The sequence below is a fragment of the Protomyctophum parallelum genome, assembly GCF_964188405.1.
Source record: "Protomyctophum parallelum genome assembly, chromosome: 11".
Classification (NCBI taxonomy): Eukaryota; Metazoa; Chordata; class Actinopteri; order Myctophiformes; family Myctophidae; genus Protomyctophum; species Protomyctophum parallelum.
Window position 1 is genome coordinate 44,613,018 of NC_139707.1, and position 18,278 is coordinate 44,631,295.

General features: G+C 46.3%; 1 protein-coding gene across 4 annotated transcripts in view; it reads left to right on the plus strand.

The window, feature by feature from the left end:
* myo1b (myosin IB) overlaps positions 1-18,278 on the plus strand; it is a 131,466-nt gene that overhangs the window by 103,956 nt on the left and 9,232 nt on the right. For 2 of the 4 annotated variants that reach the window (XM_083777069.1, XM_083777070.1), the window contains 12 exons: positions 1,459-1,563; positions 2,889-2,951; positions 4,516-4,716; positions 6,343-6,569; positions 6,979-7,179; positions 8,738-8,831; positions 10,414-10,563; positions 11,618-11,686; positions 11,998-12,084; positions 13,595-13,681; positions 16,752-16,838; positions 18,192-18,278. In XM_083777069.1, the coding sequence (XP_083633195.1) occupies positions 1,459-1,563; positions 2,889-2,951; positions 4,516-4,716; positions 6,343-6,569; positions 6,979-7,179; positions 8,738-8,831; positions 10,414-10,563; positions 11,618-11,686; positions 11,998-12,084; positions 13,595-13,681; positions 16,752-16,838; positions 18,192-18,278 (1,458 nt within the window). The remainder of the gene's footprint in view (positions 1-1,458; positions 1,564-2,888; positions 2,952-4,515; positions 4,717-6,342; positions 6,570-6,978; positions 7,180-8,737; positions 8,832-10,413; positions 10,564-11,617; positions 11,687-11,997; positions 12,085-13,594; positions 13,682-16,751; positions 16,839-18,191) is intronic. The other 2 variants (XM_083777071.1, XM_083777072.1) reach the window with 2 other exon arrangements.

The following is an 18,278-nucleotide window of genomic DNA, read 5'->3' on the forward strand; positions in this document are numbered from 1 at the left end:
AAATGTAGTGAAATACATCAGTACAGCAAAAGAATATTTTCTTTTTGCTGTACTGATGTATTTCACTACATTTCAGAAGCATATCTAGATAAGCTATTTTTAAAGGCTTTTTAGTACGCAACGTATATTTTGATGTCAATATTTTTGTACTTTTGCTCAAGTAGGTTTTGAATTCCAGACTTGTACTAGGACTAGTATTTCTATATTGTGTGCTTATTGATTAATTTGACTCAAGCACAACATCTTCAAGTACTTGTTTTTCCACCACAACCTGTGTACAACCTGTCCATTTCATTTCCCAGTGTAATGCCCTTTAACCCTCTGTGTAATTACACTTGACACGCTCTTCTAACCCACTACTGACCAGCATCTTGAGCAGATGAATGTCTCCAGTGAGTCCAGTCCTAACCCAGCACTGACTGCCTCAACCCCACCAACCCACTTTGCCACTAAACGCTCCTAATTGGCTATAATTGGTTAAAATTGGGGTAATGGCGGTGGCGAGGGAGTGAAAACTAAACCCAAGTTTTTGGTTTTTTTGTCATTGTTCAATGGACTGTTTTGCGCCGCAATCTCGGGAAGAACATCCATCCATCCACGCCCGGCGGGCGGACCTTTCGACACTTACTTTTTACACCCAGCTAGTTGTGGATTATGCAAGTCACTGAGAGCGCTCTTGTTTGTTCAATGACGTAATAAATGTAGTAAAAAGACGAGGCTGTAAATCCTGTCGGCAGCAGAGTGAGACCTCCGAGCGAGACCTCCGAGCCTCTGTTTGTTATCACTAGCGCTGTTTCGCTGTAGAGTAGAATATCTCTACGGCGTGGATGAAAACACCGTAAATAATGTATTTATTTTTAGAAATAATTCATCTTTTACTCAAGGGGGGACAATGCCTGTCGCAAGTTGATGTCATTTGTCCGTGTGGTCCACCCCTGTGTTTTTTTGTTTTTTTATCAGACAATTTTGCAACCCATTTTCTTCACCCAGTGTCAATTATCTAATGTAATCCTGGGCGATACACTTCTCTGCCAACCTGGGGTGGGCAGCAAACTGAGGAGTCCAAGCTGCTTCTTTTCTTTGCTTCGTTATTCCGACCAGTTCCTTTGCCCTCCATCAGGCACCCCGGCTGGCCAGGTGGAGGTAGTTTCAGACCAGGATGCATGTTTTTTTGCATGTTTTTTGGGCACTGATGACACGGAGGAGAGAACACGCACCCACAGCGTCCCCAGCGGTAATCGAACCCAGGACCTTCTAGCTGTGAGGCGACAGCACTACCGACTGTGCCACATGTCTTAATAAAATAAAATAAAACATATTACCTCCTTAATATAAAAACAACAGTTTAAACATGTTTTATTGGACCGGGACCACACATGGACAAATTACATCAACTTGCGCCGATCCTTTTATAAATTCATAACATCAGGCGTGTTTTCCGACTGTTTGTTCCTGCAGGACAACAGCTTTGAGCAGTTCATCATCAACTACTGCAACGAGAAGCTGCAGCAGATCTTCATCGAGCTGACGCTGCGCGAGGAGCAGGAGGAGTACGTACGAGAGGTAAGCCTCCCTGTCGGGTTTACATCCACGTTGAACCTCTGGGGAAGGGGACGAATCGATCATCGTTAACCCCCTTAATTTGCCCGGGGTTATATAATCCATTAAATAAATGTGCCCAGCTATTTACGAGCTTGTAGATCGTCTGTTTTTGCCCGAACGTTTTTATTTTGCCCCCGTTCTCCCCATGCCTCCTTTCCTGCTCATTTCTCCATCAGTCTTTGCCTCTGGCTTTTCTCTCTTCCCTCCATGAAACTTGGGAGACGGAAGTGATCCCTCACTCTAGATGGAGTAAACACCCCCCCCTTGGAGCTCTGTTTGCTTTCAGAAAGCTCTTAGTGTGCGACTGACTGCTGCTCCCCAGACTCAGAACCAGCCCCCTGCCCCATCCCCTCCCCTCCCCAGACCCAGAACCTGCCCCCTCCCCTCCCCAGACCCAGAACCAGCCCCCTGCCCCCTCCCCTCCCCTCCCCAGACCCAGAACCAGTCCCCTGCCCCCTCCCCTCCCCTCCCCAGACTCAGAACCAGCCCCCTGCCCCATCCCACCACCACCACCAATGATATTACACTCTCTGGCCCCAGTCCAGTGGAGCGCATGGGAAAATACCACAGCCTGACGAGAGGGAATGAATGGCCACCAATCAGGAGGCTGGGTTAATTCCTCTGCCTCCGATTGGCTAACTCAACCATCCCAAGTATATAAGCCATCAGCCAGAGTTCCAAGTGCAAACTGAAAACCTGAGTATTAAAACCCATTTTGGGCGGGAACCCCTTTTGGTGTTAGCATTATGTTAAAATAGCAGATCTACAAGCTCATAGCGAGTGGCGCACTACGAGCTTGTAGATCTGCTATTTTTGAAAAATCGAAGAACGACTGACATAGAAACATAGCTTTTTCATAAATCTGTCGGGATGTAGAAGACATTTTTAGAATCTGATCTCAGGTCAACATGGGTGGTTAAACTCATTAATTAATTCATCTTTATTGATTCGACAATGTTTTCGGGGACCTCAGTTTGGATGTCCACCAGTAATGACGTAATGGTGTCCCTACTTCCCAGCTAATGCTGTCTGTTTGGCTGAAGGCCATCAGTTGGGGCAACAACAAAAAGAAGCCATAATGTGATTAGGTGGACAAGCTTCTAGACTAAGTGTGTAATTGACTGGTCTTAATGAAGCTAATAACGTGTCTGTTAAACCACTCAGAAGTGTATAAGTGACTCCAGGTGACTGAGAGACTGAGAGCTTTCTCGGGAAGCCTCAAGTGAACGTTTTTGACAAGAAAGTTTGACTCCATGTAATTTGTTTTTTTTTGTATTTTTTTACAGGGCATCGAGTGGACCAACATCGACTATTTCAACAACGCTGTTATCTGTGACCTCATTGAGAATGTGAGTTGGTCTCTCAGTGTCTCCCAGTTCTTGGAAAGCAAAACAAAACTGAAACTTGAACTTGGCACAGAGCCTCTGTCTGGAGGGGATATTGGTCGTCTCAACACGGGAAAATCTATTTTTGACCTCAGAAAATGGACACCATGGACTGGCAGCATATACAGTATATACTACTTTCAACCTGGTGTCCATATTTTGGTCATTTTGGACAAAACGTTAAAAAACGTTATAGTAATTCAGTTGTGAAATCTAGTGAAGAAGGTCCTGGGTTCGATTCCCGCTCGGGACGCTGTGGGTGCTGGCGGCGTGTTTCCTCCTCCGCGTCATCAGTGCCCATACCCGAGGCGGGGGTTGGCGAAAGGGCCTTTCTGTGTGGAGTTTGCATGTTCTCCCCGTGTCCCCTATAGGGTAGGTACCCTCACAAAAAAGCATGCAGTAATCCTGGTCACTAAACTGCCTCCCCCTGGCCAGCCGGGGCGCCTGATGGAGGGGAAAGGAAAGGAACTGGTTGGAATAACGTGTTCCTTCCACACGCCACGTCCAACCAGGGAAACTCCCCCCCTGTCAGGTGTAAAGGAGCAACTTGGACACTCAGGCATGAAGGAAGCATGAGTTCAAGTCCGTTGCTCTCCCCAGGTTGGTGGAGGGTGTGTAGAGCCCAGGATCACATTAGATAATTGACACAGGGGTGAAAAATGGGTTACAAAATCGTGGGATAAAAAAATAAATAATAATAATCTAGTGAGCTTGTAAATCGGCTAGATTCGGCAATTTCTCTTACAGCGAATTATCGGTCCATCATAACTTTATAGGGCTTATACAGTATATAAGTGTTTAGATTGTATCCCATTATAGCATTTTTCATACATGTACGAGGGCAAGCGCCCCTCAAAATATGAGAGTACATTTTTCCACCACTGCCGACGACAAAAACGTTGCCTTTCACTGACGCAATAACCACGGCGTCATCAAAGCGCCGCCATCACCTCGCCTATTTCACTTCAAGTTACAATTTAGCTCTTATTACAGAGCGGTTTACAGTAAGCAAGAACAAAACATGGAAATACATCAAATACAATTTAAAATGTAAGTCAAGAACCTAACAGTGGAGTATCTATATAGACAATATAGACTATAGAGTGCTATGTCTACATTAACCCATTTTGGGCGGGAACCCCTTTTGGTGTTAGCATTATGTTATGCTTGAGCTATTGAAAAATAGCAGATCTACAAGCTCATAGCGCGCCACCGAGTGGCGCGCTACGAGCTTGTAGGTCTGCTATTTTAGAAAAATCGTTAAAGTGAGGCGCAAATCTTTAAATATATTCTTTCAGAGCGAATGTTTTTAACTCATATCTTTGCTTCTGGGGGGGGGGGGTCCCTGGAACTACATATTTTGTGATGGGGGTCCGTGGCCCAATAGAGATAATTCTGGGGGTCCTTGACATGAAAAACATTGAGCACCACTGACACAGAAACAGAAGTTTTTCAGAAAACTATTAGGATTTAGAAGCCATTTCTCAGGTCTAAACGGATCAAAATGCCCCCCCCCCCCCTCCTCCAGAACCAGAACGGCATCATGGCCATGCTGGACGAGGAGTGCCTGAGGCCCGGCACCGTCACCGACGACACCTTCCTGGACAAGCTGAACACGGTGTGCGCCGAGCACCAGCACTTTGAGAGCCGCCTCGGCAGGAACTCCAAGTTCATCACCGACCAGAGCCTCCCGCACAACTGCTTCCGCATCCAGCACTACGCCGGCAAGGTACACAGACAGTACAGGCCTCCATAGATAGATAGATATATGTGACTACATTTGACTGAGGGACTGCCATTGGATCTTTTGTTCGTTTCATGTCATCTGAAAGCAGGGAATCATCATAGCTTCAAATTGACATATTGGTTGTTCAGTTTTACTCACCAGTTTTGGAGATATGGCTTATAGAGTAATGTCTTGCAGAGAAACAGCGAGTTGAGAAAACGGGCTTGAAAGGTTCACTTCTGTGGTCTCTAACGTTACACCTAGCTACATGTTTAAGCATTTATTTCATATTTACATGTCGATTTCAGCTCTGACACTTATTTCAGACATGCTGTAGTATGTGAAGAGTCTGCCTGTGCTATAAACTCATAAAACATAAAAAACTAGAAAAAGTGCCCTTCCGGGCACAGGTCTCCACCAGGTTATCCACAGATCCGTGCAGTTAGAGGTAAAAACACTTTTTGGCCAGTTATAGCGCCACCTTGAGGCTGAGTTGAAATTGTTCATGTGGCATTTCGTCCTCGGCCTAGTGGGAATGTGGGTGCACAATTTCACGGAAATCACACGATGTGTTCATGATTTGCAGCATTTTGTTTGAAACTGAGCACTCCTGTGAACTTTGGAAGCCAATCTTAACCAATCAGGATGGAGTCTGATAAATCTGAAAGACCCGTTTCGTTGAATGGCTCTAGAGAGACTGTGTACCAATTTGCGTGATGTTTGGACAAAATCTGTAGGTGTACTGTGCAAAAACTTGTTTTGCACAAAGCGGCCTCCTGGTGGCGCTATAACAGGCCGTTCTGGAAAGTTTGGGGCAGAGGTTCATGGTTGGCATCCAGGGAGTGTGTGTGCAAAATATGGCATCGACCGGGTTAACGGTGGCTGTTTTGCACAAAGCGGCCTCCTGGTGGCGCTATAACAGGCCGTTCTGGAAAGTTTGGGGCAGAGGTTCATGGTTGGCATCCAGGGAGTGTGTGTGCAAAATATGGCATCGACCGGGTTAACGGTGGCCGAGATTAGCTGTTCACGGACACACGGACACACGGACGGACACACAAACGGACGGACGGAGTGCAAAACATACTCTCCCCACATGCCTTCGGCCTGGTGGAGACAATAAATCTCCTCTGGTGAAAAGCTGGAATTTGCGCAATGGTAGTCTCTCAGTCAAATCTGGTCACATATATGCTTTCAGAGCGAACGTTTTTAACTCAAATCTTTGCTTCTGGGGAGGTCCCTGGAACAACATATTTTCAGAAGGGGGGGGGGGCATATTACATATAATTGTTGGGGTCCTTGACATGAAATATTGAAAACACAAGGTTTTTCAGAAAACTGTCAAAACTGTCATTTTTTTATTTTCGACGTCAGCCCTAAATGGTCTTAACCCATTCTGAACGGGAACCCATTTTGGTGTTCGCATCATGTCGTGCTTTAGCTATTTAAAAATAGCAGATCTACAAGCTCATATCGCGCCACCGAGTGGCGCGATACGAGCTTGTAGGTCTGCTATTTTTGAAAAAATCGAAGAACGACTGACATTTTTAGAATCTGATCTCAGGTCAGAATGGTCTTAATGGGATAACTCAACTGGTTTTCCGTTGTTTCGTTTCGTTTTGCCGACACCAGGTGCTGTACCGCGTGGAGGGCTTCATGGACAAGAACAACGACCTGCTGTACCGCGACCTCTCCCAGGCCATGTACAAGGCCAACCACAGCCTCATCAAGCTGCTGTTCCCCGAAGGCAACCCGGCCAAGGTCAACCTGAAGAGGCCGCCCACCGCCGGCTCCCAGTTCAAGGCCTCCGTGGGCGTTCTGATGAGGAACCTGCAGACCAAGAACCCCAATTACATCAGGTTGGAGCTTCCCTTTCAATTACATCAGGTTGGAGCTTCCCTTTCAATTAACATCAGGTTGGAGCTTCCCTTTCAATTACATCAGGTTGGAGCTTCCCTTTCAATTACATCAGGTTGGAGCTCCCTTTCCGTCTGATCCATTCTGGACGGCGGATTAAGCCCTTTTTGGTGTTATACTTTAGCTATTGAAAAATAGCAGATCTACAAGCTCGTAGTGCAGCACCGAGTGGCGCGCTACGAGCTTGTAGCGCTGCTATTTTTGAAAAATCGAAGAACGAGTTGACATTTTTAGAATCTGAATTTTTAGAATCTGACCAGTGTGTGTCCAGTGGAAACCTCGTATGAATCTGATCTCAGGTCAGAATGGGTTAAAAAAATGGGTAAACTGAAGTCCTTTTGCCCCGTATAGGTGCATCAAGCCCAACGACAAGAAGGCGGCCCACATCTTCACAGACTCCCTGGTGTGCCACCAGGTGCGTTACCTGGGCCTGATGGAGAACGTGAGGGTGCGGCGGGCGGGCTACGCCTTCCGCCAGCTCTACGAGCCCTGCCTGGAGCGCTACAAGATGCTCTGCAAACAGACCTGGCCCCACTGGAGAGGCCCCGCCAGGTGAGACCGACAAGCCTCCAATCACAACGCCAGGTTTACACAGGTAGCGATTCAACGTCGAGTCGTAAAACGACCACGTCGTTGTCTGACACGACGGTCAGATCATACAAACATACACCGGGCCGTCGGCAGCAATGAATGTCTATAGAGAGTATGCACATTGCATGATTTTCCCCATCAGGACACGCCTCACCCTCATCTAGACTGAGTGGCAAAACATTGAGCAGCATGGAGTGTTGGAGTTTGGAAGCGCTCGTTGGAAATCACTCAACCGTCCGGCCGTACCACCCGTTTCTAAATGTCACATAATGCAGGAGGCAGCACAATGTTGAAAACAAGCACTCAAATGCAGGGCATTTCTTGACAGAAAGTAGCTCATAACGTTTCTATGGTGGATTTTTTTTAAACAAAAACTTTGCAGATAGAAAGAGGATAATTCAAGCTTTTCGTAACAGCTGCAATGTCGGTGAGTTTAACATTGTTTAATGCAATCAGACAGGGCTTTTCTGTTTGGATGAATGGGCTGTCAAGGCCGGAAAGTAGTTTTTGGCCACTCAGTGGGCGTTCCCGCATAACTTCCAGGTGCAATGATGTCACACGCATACCCTCTATGCTCGGGTGCAGGGAAACTGGAGCGCCACCAACACGCCTTTACCGTTGAAATGCAAAATAAATAATTATTTTATGGACACGGCTCCTTAGGCTTAAGCTCTGCCTCATTAATCGAATGTTTCCGCCCACAGGGCGTGCTATCGCCTACAGCGATGGTTGCTCACGTACTGTACACGTACTGTTAGTGTACACGTACTGTACACACACACACAACTCGCACGATATACAAAAACACCTCTTTGCAAGAATCTCGGCAGCATTCTATTTCAGGCAAAAGCACCGGACATCACCAGATGATCAGAAGTCTCTCTGCAGCTCCTGTGCTTGTGGTGGCGTCTCTCTCCCTTATCTGTCCTGCTGTCTCTTATCAGTCTGACTCACATGTTTCATTCACTGTTATTCACTCTTATCTGATGCCTAAAACACATACTTTGTTGTTGTCGGACAGAAACCTCTTATTTCTCTCTCTCTCTCTCTCTCTCTCTCTCTCTCTCTCATATATATATATAATATATATAGTGATTTAATGCCTATAGTGAAGCGCCACGTACAAATAAGTATCAAAAGTAGTACATCGAGCTTGTAGATCTGCTACTTTTGCAAAAAAAAATTAATTTAAATCCTGAAAAGATGAGGCATATTCCACTCAACGTCAACGATTTGGTTGATTCACAAGACGCATCCCCTCCCCTCAACCAACAGCCCAATACCTGTGTGTTTATCTATCCTTGATGTGTGTGTGTTTATCTATCCTTGATGTGTGTGTGTTTATCTATTCTCGATGGCTTTCCCTCTTTGTTTCAACTCCAAATAACCCCTAGAATGTGGTGCACCCTAACCCTCGTCTGTACAACACCATTGATCTGTTCCATTGTCCTCCCTGTCGACGTCCCGGGTTGTGATGACTGCGTTTTGAGTTGTGACCGTGACCTCTTTGACCCTTCAGGGAGGGAGTGGAGGTGCTGATGGCAGACCTCCAGGTTCCAGCGGAGGAGTTTGCCTACGGACGCTGCAAGATCTTCATCAGGAACCCCAGAACGGTAGGTCTGTCTGTCTGTCTGTGTCTCTCTCTCTCCAAAATGCTGTCGGAAATAGTTATTTTTATATACAGTATACACGCACACACGGGTATACACAGACACACACACACACACACACACACAGGTATACGCACGTAGGAACGTGTGGCTTGGTAGCTTTTTGAAACTGTTGCAACTGAGTGAGGACCATTTTTACTACTAAGTCTGGAGGGTTTTAGTTGTTAAGAGCGATCAGTGGCAGGAAGGGGGTCTCTCACTGCAGCCCCCTCCCCTCCTCCCCCCCCCCCCCCCCCCCTCTCTCTCTCTCTCTCTCTCTCCAGCAATTAGCCTGTAAGTAACATTCTGTGAACATATGGTTCCACTCAGCCAGCCTGGGAAACCAACATTTTATGTAACACTCGTACGGGAGCTTTTAAAACCCGGCAGCACTGGATCGCACCCCCAGCAGGCAGGCAGGCAGGGGACCACTTGTAGATCCACTGGATCACACCCCCAGCAGGCAGGCAGGGGACCACTTGTAGATCCACTGGATCACACCCCCAGCAGGCTGCAGGCAGGGGACTGCATGGAAATTCGACGGAGCATTAGTCCGACATGCCCGACGCATCTCGGACTATAGCGCCTCTGCTCCCGTGCTTGTGGTTATGGTTTAGGTTAGGGTTTGAGGTGGGTTGTCGTTTTTCGGACCAATGACTAGTCGAACTAAAGTACTGCACCCAGGCGAGCAGGGAGGGAGGGAGGCGGCGAGGCAGGGAGGCAGGCAGGCAGGGAGACAGGGAGGCAGACGAGCAGTCAGGCAGGGAGGCAGGGAGGCAGGCAGGCAGGGAGGCAGGGAGCCCCAAGAGACCAAACAAGACTTGTAACAACACGATCTCAAAGCCGTGATGATGGGGATTTCCACCCATGACTGATGTCTCTATATATGATAAAGATATAGCATGGGCCTTATCGCCGTCCCTCGTCTCTCCAGCACACACACACACACACACACACACACTGACACACACACACACACACATCGATGCATCACTACTTTAAAAATAAGTTAGTCTTAAGTATTAACCCCTAAACCTAACCTCTAAAACGCCTTAATCATAACCCTAAACACAACCTGAATATTCTTTGTAGATCTAAAAATATGTATTTTTAAACCATTTGTTTCGTGTGAGGACTAGTAGGGAAATGATCCTATTGACTTCCATTTCTCAAGTTCTGCTATACTTGTGGGGATATTTGGTCACAAAACACACACACACACACACACACACGCACAGCTCATATGTGTGTGAGTCTAGGTTGAGTTACTAGACCTCCATTAACCCCTTCGGTTTATATCCTCACATCACCTGAGAGTAAAGCTGGGAACTACCGTAGCTGGCATGTGTTTGGGCAGATGCACAGTAGTGCCCCCCTCAGGCCGTTTATCGTCATGGTCTCTAGTCGGGTAGAAAACCTTGTGTGTCCAAAACTATTACTTTTCAGGATTCAAATGATGCTTCTGTGTGACGGTGTTAATTTATGAGGGAAAAAAAGGACTTTGCATTGGCTAAATAAATCAACCTGAATGATATCCCATCCCCAGCTCTTCTTCCTGGAGGAGAGGAGGAGGCAGTGTCTGGAGGACTTGGCCACGCTCATCCAGAAGATCTACCGCGGCTGGAAGTGTCGCACCCACTTCCTGCTGCTGAAGAGGAGCCAGGTGGTGGTGGCGGCCTGGTACCGGCGCTACGCGGTGAGACACCTGATTTATTTATTTTTAAGCGCATTTCTACTCTCTAGCCTCACTTAAATCCATATTATTGTGGGGAGAGAGACATCATCGTACCTGGAAGTTATGCGGGAACGCCCACTGAGTGGCAAAAAACTACTTTCCGGCCTTGACAGCCCATTCATCCAAACAGAAAAGCCCTGTCTGATTGCATTAAACAATGTTAAACTCACTGACATTGCAGCTGTACGAAAAGCTTGAATTATCCTCTTTCTATCTGCAAAGTTTTTGTCTCAGAAAGTAGCTCATGACGTTTCTATGGTGGATTTTTATGTCAAGAAATGCCCTGCATTTGATTATTTTTTGATTATAAGTGTCAGAGTTTGGAAGTGCTTGTTTTCAATAACACAACATTTCGCTGCCTCCTGCATTATGTGACATTTAGAAACAGGTGGTACGGCCGGACGGTTGAGTGATTTCCAACGAGCGCTTCCAAATTCCAACACTCCATGCTGCTCAATGTTATGCCACTCAGTCTAGATGAGGGGGGCGTGTCCTGATGGGGAAATCATGCATGTGCATACTCTCTATTCTCAGCGAAAGCTTTCCTCACAATAACGGAAAATACCCTACCATAGACCCCTGAGGGACTCGACTCCACCATGTAGGGTTAAACTCCTGAGCCTAGATTCTGTCCACCTCATGAACAGCTCTCAGCGGGTAAATGGGGCTGGTCAAGGTCTCAGGTTCCAACTCCGATATTTTAGATTTTCCCTCCCGGACCCCCGTGGGGTCGAAAAGGTTAAGTGGTTAGAGGATTTTTTTTATTATTGTATTTATTTGTTTTTGTCGCCATCCCGAGACAATAATCCAATGTGTGAAGTCAATAGGAGACCGATCTTAACAAGAGAATCTATCTTTGAACCATCAGTAGGATCATCATTAACACTGTAAGAGTTGTTGTGGAGTTTATATATATTTTATATAGTTTTTCCTTGGTCTCCTATATTGCTGCTATATCATCAATTCTCCATGAATTCGATTTGTAGTTTAACTTTTTTTTTTCTTTTCTCAACAGCAACAAAAGAAATATCAGAAGATCAAGAGTGCAACCATCAGGGTGCAGTCCTTCACCAGAGGATGGAAGGTAAATCTGCAAACATTTCTATTCTTTTAACCCCTTTTAGGTGTTTTAAAGTATTATGTTATGCATTAGCTATTGAAAAATAGCAGATCTACAAGCTCATAGCGCGGCACCGAGTGCAGCGCTATGAGCTTGTAGAGTACAATATTTGTAGTGGAGTATGTAGTGTAGAGTATGTAGTGGAGTAGAAGTAAAGGTATTCAAAGTGGAAAATACTCAATTAAAGAAAAAACAATACCTACAGTACAGTAGTTGAGTACTTAGTTACTTTGCACCACTGTCAAAGTGTTCATCATTTTGAAACCCCCCACCAGGCCCGCAAGATCCTCAGGGAACTGAAGTACCAGAAGAGGTGCAAGGAAGCGGTCACCACCATCGCAGCCTACTGGCACGGCACCCAGGTACCCACGCAGAGCACCATGGAACCACGCATGGAACCATGCATGGAGCCATGCATGGAACCATGCATTTAACTCAAATCTTTGCTTCTCGGGGGGTCCCTGGCACAATGACACAATGCCACGATTAATTCATCTCTTTATCGTGCATTGCCAAGGTTTTTCCGCTTGCAACCCTTATTTTGAAGAGCCAAATATCCGTAACCGGATGTTACGATGACATAATGCTTTGCATGGTGTCTTGACCGGTTGTTGTTCTCTCGCTCGGTGCAGAGTAAACCCGACCCCGAGTATCACAGCGCCTCCTGCTGTCTGCCTTTGAAAAACCTTGTTTTCACCAGAAACGGCATTCATTGCGCCGATTTGGAGATAACGGGCCATTGAAAGCAGCACATAGAGTGCAGGTGGATGCGCGCGCATCTTCAAAATGGCCGCGGCCATGGTCCCACTTTACACTGTGATGCTAACGAGCGGCAGCTAACGATTCTATCCGATCAAAACATGGATTAAAGAATATAAATCCTAGAAAACGTGTAGGCTACGGTTCTGGCGGGCTGCCAGACAAAAAGTAATTATACGCGTACTACCTTTCTGGTCGTTTAAGATGAGGGTCCGCGGCCAAATTCATGTAACTGCGGTCGTGGACGTGAAAAAAGTTTGTGAACCACGCATACGTATAGCAACATGAGTCAACAGAGGTTTTCAGTGATATAGAAGACATTTAGTAGAATCGGCTTAATGGGTTAAGTAGAATCGGCTTAATGGGTTAACCACTTAAACTCCATATGTTGTTGAGTGTTTTAGGGCTCTGTACTAGTAACCTTTCTGTTTTCGTCTCTACGTTACGTAGCGTCTTCACTGAAGGTAGCGGATTGACAAGATCAAACGTCAGACAAGCTCAAAACGTGTCGCAAATGGCGCGTTCTGGCCTTGTCCATCCGCCATTTTCTAGTGAAGGTTTTTACTAGAATTATGGATGTTATAGGGCTTATGTGGGGCTGAAAATTCGGCAAACATTAGCAGATCTACAAGCCCACAATGTGTGGCAACGTGTTGCCATTGTGCTGGTGGGGGCTCCGTATCTAGGGTTCAAATAGTTAAAAAAATCAATTATTTTTGCTACATCTTCCAGTGACTCATCCAGACTTTTTGCAGTATTCCAACCAACTGCTCTACTTGAAATACAACTCACACAACACTTGTTGTAATTTAATTTTGTATCAACATTAATGCTTTTCACTCCCAGTGCTCCGATCTTGCGACTGAAGCAAAGCAACGCGCTCGGGTGTCATGATTTCTCGACACAAACCTTTTCGCCCAACATTATCACTGTCATTTTCTCCTCTATAATCCTCCCCCACTGTGGCTGATCATCACACACACAAACTGCTGCAAATTTCTCCATTTATTTCTCTCTCCTTCTGCTTTCATCTGCCTCTTCTGCTCTGTTGTTTGTTCCCTCCTCCTAATCACCTCCTCCTCCACCTCCTCCTCCTACACAACCTGCTGCCAGGCTCGGATGGAGCTGAGACGTCTAAAGCAGGAGATGCGGAATAAACACGCGGTGACAGTTATTTGGGCGTACTGGCAGGGGACCAAGGTATTTCAACCCCCCTCGGCTAGCCCCCCCACCATCATCGTGTGTCCCCCATCATGCCCTGTCCTGTCCTGTCCCCGTCCTCCCCTCCCCTCCCTCCCGAAACATCCCATCTCATTGTCCCAACCTGGAAACTGACCACTAGAGTTTAAAACCCATCGATGTCCCCCTTACCCCCCACCCTTCCTTCCCCTGTGATGTCTGTCCTCCACTGCTCCGTCCGATGTCCCTCCATCTGGGTTTTATTTTATACTCATTCTGTGTGATTGTTGTTGCTCTATATAGGTGGCATTTTGGGCTTTTATTTTGGAGGTTTTGACCTACTAACGTACTCTATGGTCTGTTTTGTTAAAAACACATTGTGTGTCCACACAACACTTTCAAAATAGTTACCCAGGGTGCCCACTTTTAACTTTAAAATCTTAAAAAAAAAAATTTGTGTGTTTGTTTTTGCCTAGACGTCTTTGGCACTGCATAGCGGTAATTCGTGGACGTCTTGGGCTCAAAATGTGTTAACTCATAGCTTTACAAAATAACAGTGTAACTCCCTATATCCAGCCTGTAGTTACCGCCCACAAACTTTGTCTTAAACAAACATAAAATTGACAATGACTGGATACATTTACGTCATAGTGTCTGAGCAAATAGACATTAGTGTCTACTTTACGTCATGATGATGCAAAGCTCCTCCTCAAGTCACACGGGTGTGATTTTTCTTCTTAGTTTTTAGTCGATGAAATGGGCACGCCCCTCGCCCTGGCTGTGAGAACCAAGAACTGTCCACCGAACACACCGAGGGGGGTTTAGGCAGCATCCATGTGATCACGACCACATCACAGCACACATGGCAGCACTTTGTATTCCTGCCTCAGGCGCTGCCTGTCGTCAGGGTAGTGCAGTGTAGATGCTGTAAGCTCACCAGAAGAGCATAGCGCCGTCTGTCGCAGTGTTGATTCCGTCGACTAAAACTAAGACGAAACTAAATTAAAATTAAGCTATGACTAAAACTAAGACTAATGTATTGACAATTTCGTCAACAGATAAAAAACTAGACTAAATTGTTAGGAAGGGACTAGTGGACAAGAGATCTTATGACAATTAGTCGACTAAAACTAGACTAACACTAAAACTATTCAAGAGACTATGACTAAAACTAAAATCAAAATTTGCTTTAAAAAACAACACTGGTCTGTCGGGCAGAAACCTCTTATCTTCATATTTTAACTTTGTGTTTTTATTAAAATTTAACTACCGCCTACTTCTTTTATTAATTAGGGGTCAAGCCCGAAGGGCGTTAGACCCCCTTATTGTTTCTGTGGAAATTCCGCCATTTTATCAGTTTTGGCAGTTCTGTCGCCATCATCATAACCTTTTATTTAAACTCGGAGTACAATTGAGGGGCAGGCCCTTATTTTCAATGTAGCCGAAATACTAAACACAAAGTCAACAACATACACTAAATACAGCAATATCAAATGTATGAATTGGAAAACAGAAAGTGTCCAAAGCAAAACATAACTATAATAGATGGATGAGAATCAATTAAAACAGTTACATTGTTGAGTAAAAGTGCTAGAAATCATTTCCCTGAATTGACCTATAGGGAAGGCAGTGATCTGATTTTTGGATCACTGACAGAGAAAGATGCTTTACCTGTGCTTTCGTTCTTCACAAGCAATATTATATAATAATGATATAATATATATATGGTAGAGGGCCGTGAGAATCCCTCAGGAACTGAAGCCCACACTCATTCGTCATCACCTCTGACCTTTTAGATCTCCCAATGAGTACATTGTTATTATTTCTGACTGTACTGCCTTTTCTTTATGCCACGTCAAAGAATTTCGTGGCCTCGTCACAGTTAATTTTGTTGACTAAGACTATAAAGACTAAAGTTAACTAAGGTTTTTCAGAAGACTAAATGGTGCGTTATTCAAAAGACTAAGACTAAATCAAAAAAGTATTGTGAAAAAATGTACACTGCCCTTGGTAACCACTCCCCTTGAAATCGCATTTCCATTCATGCGATTGGAGTCTGGACTAGAAGTAGAAGTAAAAAAAAGTACTGGAAATTGGAAATACTCAAGTAAAGTACACAAATGCCTCAAAATTGTAATTAAGTAAAAGTACTTAGTTACGTTCCATCCACTGGACCCCGTCTTATGGCTGCTCGAGTCCTGAAAAGTAACCGCACCCATTTTGGTGTCAGCATCATGTTATGCTTTAGCTATTTAAAAATAGCAGATCTACAAGCTCATATCGCGCCACCGAGTGGCGCGATATGAGCTTGTAGGTCTGCTATTTTTGAAAAATCGAAGAGCGACTGACATTTTTTGAATCTGATCTCAGGTCAGAATGGGTTCATCAGACCAGTGTGTGTCCGGCGGAAACCTTGTATGAATCTGATCTCAGGTCAGAATGACTTAATGAGGTTTCCCCCCGACAGGGCCGATGGTCTCTCCAGTGCCGTCAGACCCTATACCTTCCCCTGATAGGAGGAGGACTAGATAAAAGGCATTATCTCTGTTAGCTTCCAAGCTTTTAGAGTCACGTTAAGCACGTCCTTGGTAATTGTTACTCGTCGTCTTATCTCCCTACGTAATAAATGCCCCAACCTTCCCGATAAGAATCAAAGAGCTTCTGCCGGCTGATTGTATGACAAGACAAGGTACGTCGCGTGACCAAAGCCCTCGGCACAGGGTACATATCAGAGGGAAATAATTAGCCGTTATAATGAACTTCAGTACGTTGCCGTTATCAGACACTATATAACACTAATAATAATCCTAATGATATCCCCTTTGCTCCACTGCCATGTGCTTTACTGTAAATTTGTTCCTGTTTGCCGACTGAGTGCCTTTGGGTATTTTTCAGCTGTAGCATGGTCTTTTATTTAGTCCCATTTGCAAGCTTTTCTTCATTATAAACACCCACTCAACAACACCCTCCTGGGAACAGTTAATGAAATGAAATTGAAATTAACCTCCGCCCCACTCCCCCCCTCCTCCCCTCCCTCCCTCCCTCCCCTCGAACCACCGCTCCCCCCCCCCCCCCCCCCCACCACCACCAGGCCAGACGAGAGCTCCGTCAGCTGAAGGAGGAGGCCAGGAATAAGCACGCCGTGTCGGTCATTTGGGCCGGCTGGCAGGGCACCAAGGTATTTGAGGCCTTTTGTCGACGTCCGTGTGAAACCGCCTCCATCAAACCCCTCCTCTCCCCAGAGCCAGACCCCCCCCCCCCCCTCCCCACACCCCAGCATTATAACTTCACCCCCCCCCCCAACAACAACAACGCCAACCCCCATTACCACCATAGTCTAATGTTTAATAAATGACAACGTCTCTCCTGCATGCTTGAGAAAACAAACCACAAGACACACAACAACACCCAGGGGTCTTGCTCTTTGGACCAAACCACCCCCTACCCCTCCTCCCCCCCCTCCCCCGCCCCGCCACCCCCCCCCCCCCCCCCCCCCCCCCCCATCGCACCCAATCCTTTACTCTGCATGCCAGTCTGACACTCTGTATATTTGATTACGAGTGGAGTAGTAGTGAGTGACCGCCTGGGGGTTTCACATGAGACAGACATGGACGGGTGGAACGATGCAGTCACCAGCATTAAGCCTCTTTTCCCACCATGATGACGTCACTGGATTACAGATGAGCCTCCATTTGGGCGGGGGGGGGTGTTGCTATGATAGTATCTCAGGTGTCCGTGTGCCCCCCCCCCCCCCCTCCCCCTCCCTCAGCAGTGCCACAACGAGGTGGACGGTGTGTTTTGGGTGTGCGTTGTTTTTAAACTCCATCCCTGAGAGTCTCTCTCCGCATGCTGCCTGACCTCTGCCTGACCTCTGCACTCTGACCTTTCCGAGTGTCTTAATGCATGTTTACGTTACGACTGGCTTGCTGAATTGAACTAAAACCTTTTATTTACTGTTTTTATTTAATTATTTTGAGTGTTGTGTTGTGTTGTGTTGTGTGGGTTCCTTCTTTTTGGGACTGTTTGAACGTCCAATGAAAAGTCTTGCTTCACTCACACAGATGTTTGAACGTCCAATGAAAAGTCTTGTTTCACTCACACAGATGTTTGGACAGCCAATGAAAAGTCTTGTTTCACTCACACAGATGCTGCACGGATAACGTCATCGTGGTGTGACCCCCACAGTGTCCAGTCGTCCACTATTCATCTCATTAGTGTTCATCCCTTTTGCAAGATTTGGACCAGTACTTTTACATGTCTTGGTGTCTTGGCTGTCAGACATGACGCGTGCTCGTGCTTGTGTGTGTGTGTGTGTGTGTGTGTGTGCGCTCGTGCGATGGACATGTGTCTTGCTGTGTGCGCGTGTGTGTGTACTGTAACACCACTCAAAACAAGATGGACGTCATTTCACCACCAGCAACACTCCCACCAGCTCCTGCCTCCTCCCTTTGCCTCCTCCGCTCATTCTCTCCCTGCCTCCCCTCCCCTCCCCTCCACCCCTTCCCCTCCCCTCCCCTCCCCCCCCTGACAGGCTCGCAGGGAGCTGAAGCGGCTGAAAGAAGAGGCCAGGCGTAAGCACGCGGTCGCTGTGATTTGGGCCTACTGGCAGGGACTCAAG